This window comes from Diorhabda carinulata, chromosome 6 (genome assembly GCF_026250575.1).
Source record: "Diorhabda carinulata isolate Delta chromosome 6, icDioCari1.1, whole genome shotgun sequence".
Taxonomy (NCBI): domain Eukaryota; kingdom Metazoa; phylum Arthropoda; class Insecta; order Coleoptera; family Chrysomelidae; genus Diorhabda; species Diorhabda carinulata.
The window spans coordinates 639004-645306 of record NC_079465.1 but is presented as its reverse complement, the minus strand read 5'-3'; the positions used below and the strand labels follow the sequence as shown (position 1 = coordinate 645306).

The 6303-nt window shown below is 29.3% G+C and overlaps 3 protein-coding genes across 4 annotated transcripts; 1 reads left to right on the top strand and 2 right to left on the bottom strand.

Annotated features, from left to right (window-relative positions):
* Nucleotides 1–706: 706 nt before the first annotated feature.
* Nucleotides 707–2850, bottom strand: LOC130894891 (ubiquitin-40S ribosomal protein S27a). The gene is made up of 3 exons (XM_057801915.1): nt 2789–2850; nt 993–1326; nt 707–935 (listed from the first exon to the last, which is right to left on the bottom strand). The coding sequence occupies exons 2-3, from the start codon at nt 1311–1313 to the stop codon at nt 783–785; spliced, it is 474 nt and encodes a 157-aa protein (XP_057657898.1). The 5' UTR covers nt 1314–1326; nt 2789–2850; the 3' UTR covers nt 707–782.
* Nucleotides 1605–2857, bottom strand: LOC130894890 (ribosome biogenesis protein NSA2 homolog). 2 transcript variants are annotated; one of them, XM_057801913.1, is made up of 2 exons: nt 2789–2857; nt 1605–2442 (listed from the first exon to the last, which is right to left on the bottom strand). In XM_057801913.1, exon 2 carries the CDS (start codon nt 2428–2430, stop codon nt 1651–1653), a length of 780 nt encoding a protein of 259 aa, XP_057657896.1. In that variant the 5' UTR covers nt 2431–2442; nt 2789–2857; the 3' UTR covers nt 1605–1650. The 2 variants fall into 2 exon arrangements, with proteins under 2 accessions (XP_057657896.1, XP_057657897.1); XM_057801914.1 differs by lacking the exon at nt 2789–2857 and adding an exon at nt 2536–2618 and having other exon boundaries at nt 1605–2458.
* Nucleotides 2858–3130: 273 nt separating this feature from the next.
* Nucleotides 3131–5834, top strand: LOC130894892 (cytochrome b5). Its single transcript, XM_057801917.1, has 3 exons — nt 3131–3429; nt 5068–5273; nt 5590–5834. Exons 1-3 carry the CDS (start codon nt 3322–3324, stop codon nt 5669–5671), a joined length of 396 nt encoding a protein of 131 aa, XP_057657900.1. The 5' UTR covers nt 3131–3321; the 3' UTR covers nt 5672–5834.
* The last annotated feature ends 469 nt before the right edge of the window (nt 5835–6303 follow it).

Here is a 6303-nt window from a genome sequence, read left to right as displayed (position 1 = left end):
TTGAAGTGAGATATCGATATAATATCGAAGAATTAAAACAGATTTTAATAGCGAGTGGAAAGCTGATACTCTTTCTCTCTCTTCTTATAGAACAATTACATTTAGATATCTCTCTATCTTCAATATTAACTCTATAATAAACTCAGTTATAGTATGGGTATTATAAATTCGATAAGTAATATTCTCGTTTACTCGCTACTCTTAATTATGAATATACATACAAAATATCTTCGAGGTGTTATTTTCCAATTTTTCGTCTCGACTTACCTTTCATTTTGATGTAGCATTAGGCAAAAAAAAATGAGTCAAAATAATGTAGCGAACTCGTCCACTAACATAAACCGTGAAACCGGTCCTATTTAAATTGGGGTTTTTGTTGGCTAATTCTTTGTATTGTTTTTATAAGCTGTTTACATTATGTTGTAACTTAGACAATTTCTAATGACTTTGTTTTCTTTTTATTACATTCTAGAGAAAATTTATAGAAAAACGACACTATTGTTGTAATGTTTTTATCGATTTAACCAGTTTTTACTAACTTTTGTTGCTAAACTATCGTTTATTTATATCCAACGGCTTTCTAGATAATTCGGATTATCAAGAAATCTAGAATCTCTGAGATTTCCAGTAAAAGAAAGCTCAATCACTTAATTTTTTTTGCCAATGGGGGATTTTTCATAAGAAAAAATTAATTGAAACAAAAGAATACTCTTGAATTATTTTATTTAGAAATAAAACAAGTTTTTTTTTTAATTATTTTTTATAACAATACATGTTATCATCTACTTTTCATCACCAGGTTTTGAAAATACCAAAGTGTATCCACACTTTCCACAATAATGTCTATCTTCCATTGCAGCCATGAATACACCAGCTCCACATTGTTCGGCAGGACATTCACGCCTTAACCGGTGAATTTTACCATTTTCGTCAACCTGTAATACCAACGAAAATTACAACAAATCCAAAGTCGCTGTGGACCAAGTACATACTTTATAAAATTTCAATACAGCTAACTTGACCTTCTTCTTCTTATGTTTAATTTTTTTCGGTGTAGAGTAATTCTTCTTCTTACGTTTCTTAGCACCTCCTCTCAACCTCAATACCAAATGAAGAGTGGATTCCTTTTGGATATTGTAATCGGATAGAGTACGACCATCTTCGAGTTGTTTACCAGCAAAGATCAATCGTTGCTGATCCGGCGGGATGCCCTCTTTATCTTGAATTTTAGCTTTGACATTTTCAATGGTATCTGATGGTTCGACTTCAAGGGTGATAGTCTTACCCGTCAGAGTCTTGACAAATATCTGCATTTTGTGGAGTCACCTAAAGAGAATTTGTTTTTATAATAAATTACATTTTGGTTTGTACCATTACAAAATAAAACATTTCTTTTTACTTATGCCCTTTTATATGATTTTCTTGCTCTCAAATCCCTTCTAATTAAAAATTTAATTTGGATATGTCATTTTGACCTATATTAAGCACATTAAGTAGTACCCATCTTCGAACCAAACACCCTACCAGCCATTCTGACTGGCTAATGACCTAAAATTTAGTTAACTCAATTTTTTTCAACAGGATTTGCTAAAAATAACAACCAGTATTATAAAAACAAGTTTATTTCAAAATACATATTACAAACAAGAATTAAACCAATAATACGGCATTAATACATCCATCGTTCTCTGGATTGTTTGTAACTTGGGCGTATTTACCCCACACGACTTTACCGGCTTGCGTAACTAAACCCAGCTCTGAAATATTAACTTCGATGACTGTACCCTTGGTTATGACTCCCAAGCTAGTGAACATGGGCGAACTAGGATTCTTCTTAACGCCTATAATTGGTAAACAGAAAGTAGCTTTGAGTTCAGGGTGTGTGACATGAGCTTTCTTAAATCTGAGAGCCATGGGTCTAATAAATCTCTCAAACTTGGGAGGTTTCCTTGTAAATCCCTCACCGACGAATGTAACTTTTGTAACCATTCTTTTCCAAGCTTTTCTCTTAGATTTACCGGATTTAACAACTTTGAGTACCTCGGCGTCGGCTTGTGCTCTAACTTTTGGAATTGGTACATCCCATTTGCCAGCTTTTTCTTTTCTCTTTTGTTTTATCATGTTGGATAATACTTTGGCTCTTGATTGAACATCTCGATCTAGTAGATAAACTGGTAAGGCACCTTCAGATACTTTCTCAGTAGTCTTTTTAATTTTCTTCTCTTCGTGTGCCTTGATCTTCTTTTTCATCTGTATTTTTTCATTTCGACGTTCTTTATTGAATATCTTTGCTTTTATACCGCGAAGACTCCGAGCCACTTGTGATCTTTTATGTGGCTCTCTAGCCTCCCTCTTTCTTTTTCTTTCTTCATAATCTAAGCGGCGACCGTATAATTTACGATGACGTTCAATATACTCGTTTTGCGGCATTTCGGAATTTAACTAGAATAAAAAATAACTAGTCAACATAATATAGTCATATTCAATACTCTTTGAATATGACTAAAGTATATATAAAAAATAAATCTCACTTACCTTTCGTAATAAGTCGACTAAATAGGATTAGTCATATTCATAGAGCGTATTTGAAATGCACTACACGATACCGGACATTACATACGTTTCAAAAAGGCACACCATGTGCAAATATATAAAAGATGAAAAAATCGAATTACTACATGAATATTGATAAATAAATTAATAAATAGTTTGAAAAAGGCGAATTACGAATAAAAATAAATTATTTAGCTCGAAATTATGTTAAAATTTATTCAATATTAAAACTTACCAATCACTCCACCATAACACGCTGTAAAAAGAACGATTGACAATTGACTAAAGGAAGTGACGATATGACATTCTCACAACTTCCTTTGATTTTGGCTGTTTTTAGCGAAAATCAATGTTTTCGGTAAAATTCGAATTTATAATAAAAGATATGGAGAATGAATTTTTTATCATTGATTATGTAAATAGATGTTATATACATAAAAGGTATTCGTTTATATTCAGTAAACTAATACAGTTATTATAATTTAAGACTATTAAATATAGTTGTCATGAAAAAATGCAATATATTCAACTTTGACACATGTTATAAATCATTTGTCATTTAGTAAGTAATCTATGCGTCGTCTCTTATTTATAATTGAATTCTGAGTTGTAGTGGTTGGTTAGAAAGAACATCGTCATCGGTCATAGATCAAGGTTGAAATTTATCATAAAATTAAAACCATTGATTTTAAAAATCATATTAGTTTATCTATCTAATAGTTAACAGTGTAGTGAAATTAAAATTCATACAAAAGAAGTAAAATAAACATGACTACACAATATTCTTTAGCTCAAGTTAAAGAACACAACGACAACAAAAGTACATGGATTGTAATACATAACGAAGTTTACGATGTAACTCCGTTTTTAAACGAGGTATAATAAATTTATATTTTGAAATAAATATATTGAACTCTAATACATCGTTGCAAAAAAATGAATTTCAATAAAAGCTGAAATATTTTTTTTTTTTTCGATTATATTTAAATAAAGTCTTAAGATGTTGAGAAATTCGAGCTTCGAGATTAGATATAATTTTAATCTAAAAATTATCTGTTTATAAATCTCTGCATATTTTCTTAAACGATTATTTATATTTAAATAATGTTATGTGCTTATTACTTCGTTCAACTTTAATCGAATATAATAAATAAAATCAAGGCTTGTGATGTGATAAATCACGCAAATTTATTGACTGAATAAATATAATTAAACATTTTTTCTAAAATACTTCACAGTTTCTTCAAATATAGTTCCAATTTCAGATTTTGATAATTAACTGATAAGGGGTGCGTTTATCATTATTTTCAATGTACATACATAATAATTCACAGGTTTTTCATGCTATCACAATACTTCCTTTCGTGTATTTAAATTATCAAGGTTTATTACAGATTGTAAAAAGAAATTTTGCTAATTAATATTTTTTTTGGGATAGAATTTTGTATTTCCCCTTTTTTGCAAATAATTTGATTTGAAATTAGAATATTGAGATCTATTGTATTCTTTCAGATTACTTAATAGTAAATTTATTTGCTTAACTACTATGTAATCCTATATTATTATTTCCATTAGTTTCAAGGTTATCTATTATATGAAGCCCATTTACAACTAATTATAGTTTTCTTTTATGCATTTTTTAGTATTTTTTTACTTAAATTGTGTTAAATTTATATTTTAAAATTGTATGAAACCAATTTATTTTAACAAAAAGTATAACAATATAAAAGTTTTATGTTTTCAACATGCAGAGTTTAGAGGAATTGACATTTTATCAGTAAATATTTAATTTTCTATTGACATACTTTAATTAAGTAAATATAAATTTCACTTATATTGTTGTCTAATCAAAAATCGTGAAAAAATTTAATGAAATTTAGATATATATTCAGAATTAAGAGGGTTGCTACTTAAGTTTTGAAATGGACAAACAAAAACAAATATTTATAATTTGATATGGCTTTATTGTTTTTCCAAATATTCTCTGATAAAAGCAAAACATTTTTATATGTATTTGAACAACTTGTAGAAGTTTTTCCATTCAAATTGAAGTAACTCAAAAAAATGTGATTCGAATGCATAAACTGCTTCTTCAGGTGTAGAAAAACGTTGAACTTTCGAATCTGTGGGAATAACAAATCATTGGGTGCCAAATAAGGACTGTACGGTGGATGATCCATTAATTCCATGTTTTAACTGTTCAAAACCGTTTATGTTTGAACTGATATGTGAGAACTAACATTGTCGTGGTGGAGAATGATTCGTCTTCTAAGATTGGTTTCCCCTATTTTTTCGAATATTTCGGCAAAAAAAGCTGTTGTTCCATTCAGAATTGACTGAAATGTCCAGTTATTCCGAAAGAACTGGCGCCTAACAACTTTTGTTGGATTTTCAAGTGAACAACTCAAATAGCACACGTTCTGAGTACGTTCACTATTAAAAGCGTTGCCATATCATAAAACATGAGTAGTAACCCTCGTACAAGATATAATAATTACCTTTCTATCTCCCAAGCACCCTGGTGGTGAAGAAGTTCTTTTGGAACAAGCTGGTAAAGAAGCTAGTGAAGCTTTTGAAGATGTAGGACATTCCAGTGATGCAAGAGAATTAATGGTAAAATATAAAGTAGGAGAAATAATACCGTCAGAACGTACTGAAGTTAAACCTAAAAATACAGATTGGGGAGTATCTGACAACAAAGACAGCAGCTCTTCACAAAAGTAAGCGTAATTTTATAATAGATAATCTTTTTCGGAAAATTTTTATCTATTTGACGTTTTTCCAACAATATTAAGTTCATCAAAATACAATTTATATTTAGTAATTATTATACTGGTCTGGAAAATTAATTTCGTTTGGAATTAGATAAAATATTTGTGTATATATGTTCAAAACTAGGTTAATTAAATTTCTATTGAAAATTTAGAAAGTAAAGATGATTCTAATTTCTAAATGGGACAGAAATGTACAATTTAATTGATATTGAATATTCATGAGGTTCGATTGTAAGCAAATTGATAATTGTTTTTGTTTTAGTTCGTTAAAATCATGGTTAATTCCTATTGTTTTGGGTATCATCGCTACCATCGTCTACCGTGCTTATATTCAAACTTCCTGAGGAAAGACGTAATAAAATTTCCTACACACAGCATTTAATTATTGATAACTATCATAATATTAATTTCTATTTAGCGTAACATATAGATAATTATTATTGAAACAGATGTAGTTGAAATTTCTTCTAAAATTTGTTTTTAAATATTACAATTTAAATAAATTGATTTTGTTATTTTCATTATTAACCTCGAAGAGTATTAAAAGTTATTGATCCCTTCAAGTATATAAATTTCTCCACCGTTGAACTCATGAATTAGAAGATTTAGGTATTAAAATGGATCAAATATGACTAGGATTAAACTAAACCATTTGACATATTAGGAAACTTTGTTTGGTGTTATATTTGGATCAGAAAATATCACCAAAGATCTACAAGTGCTAGAAATGACCATTTTCTCACAATAGAAGTAAATTTGGTTCACTCCCGGTCTGTAAAGATGATTGTTTGGTTTACGGAATGTGCTATATGAAGATTAGATTTGACTATATGGTCTGGTTGTCCTAAGACTTCATCAGAACGATATGGTATCACCTCTCGCTAACCGATTGTTTAGAATGTCACCAAAAATGCGCAAGTGTTTGAAATAACTATTTTATATTATTTAGTTCACTTTTCGTATCTGAAGATGATCA

Bases quoted from the DNA above. Each gene is read 5' to 3' on its own strand.
- LOC130894891 (XM_057801915.1), bottom strand. From the start codon at position 1,313: ATGCAGATATTTGTCAAGACTCTGACGGGTAAGACTATCACCCTTGAA. The intron at 936-992 runs GTATGTACTTGG...TTGGTATTACAG, and splicing joins CTGTATTGAAATTTTATAAA to GTTGACGAAAATGGTAAAAT.
- LOC130894890 (XM_057801913.1), bottom strand. From the start codon at position 2,430: ATGCCGCAAAACGAGTATATTGAACGTCATCGTAAATTATACGGTCGC.
- LOC130894892 (XM_057801917.1), top strand. From the start codon at position 3,322: ATGACTACACAATATTCTTTAGCTCAAGTTAAAGAACACAACGACAAC. The intron at 3,430-5,067 runs GTATAATAAATT...CTATCTCCCAAG, and splicing joins TAACTCCGTTTTTAAACGAG to CACCCTGGTGGTGAAGAAGT. The intron at 5,274-5,589 runs GTAAGCGTAATT...TTTTTGTTTTAG, and splicing joins GACAGCAGCTCTTCACAAAA to TTCGTTAAAATCATGGTTAA.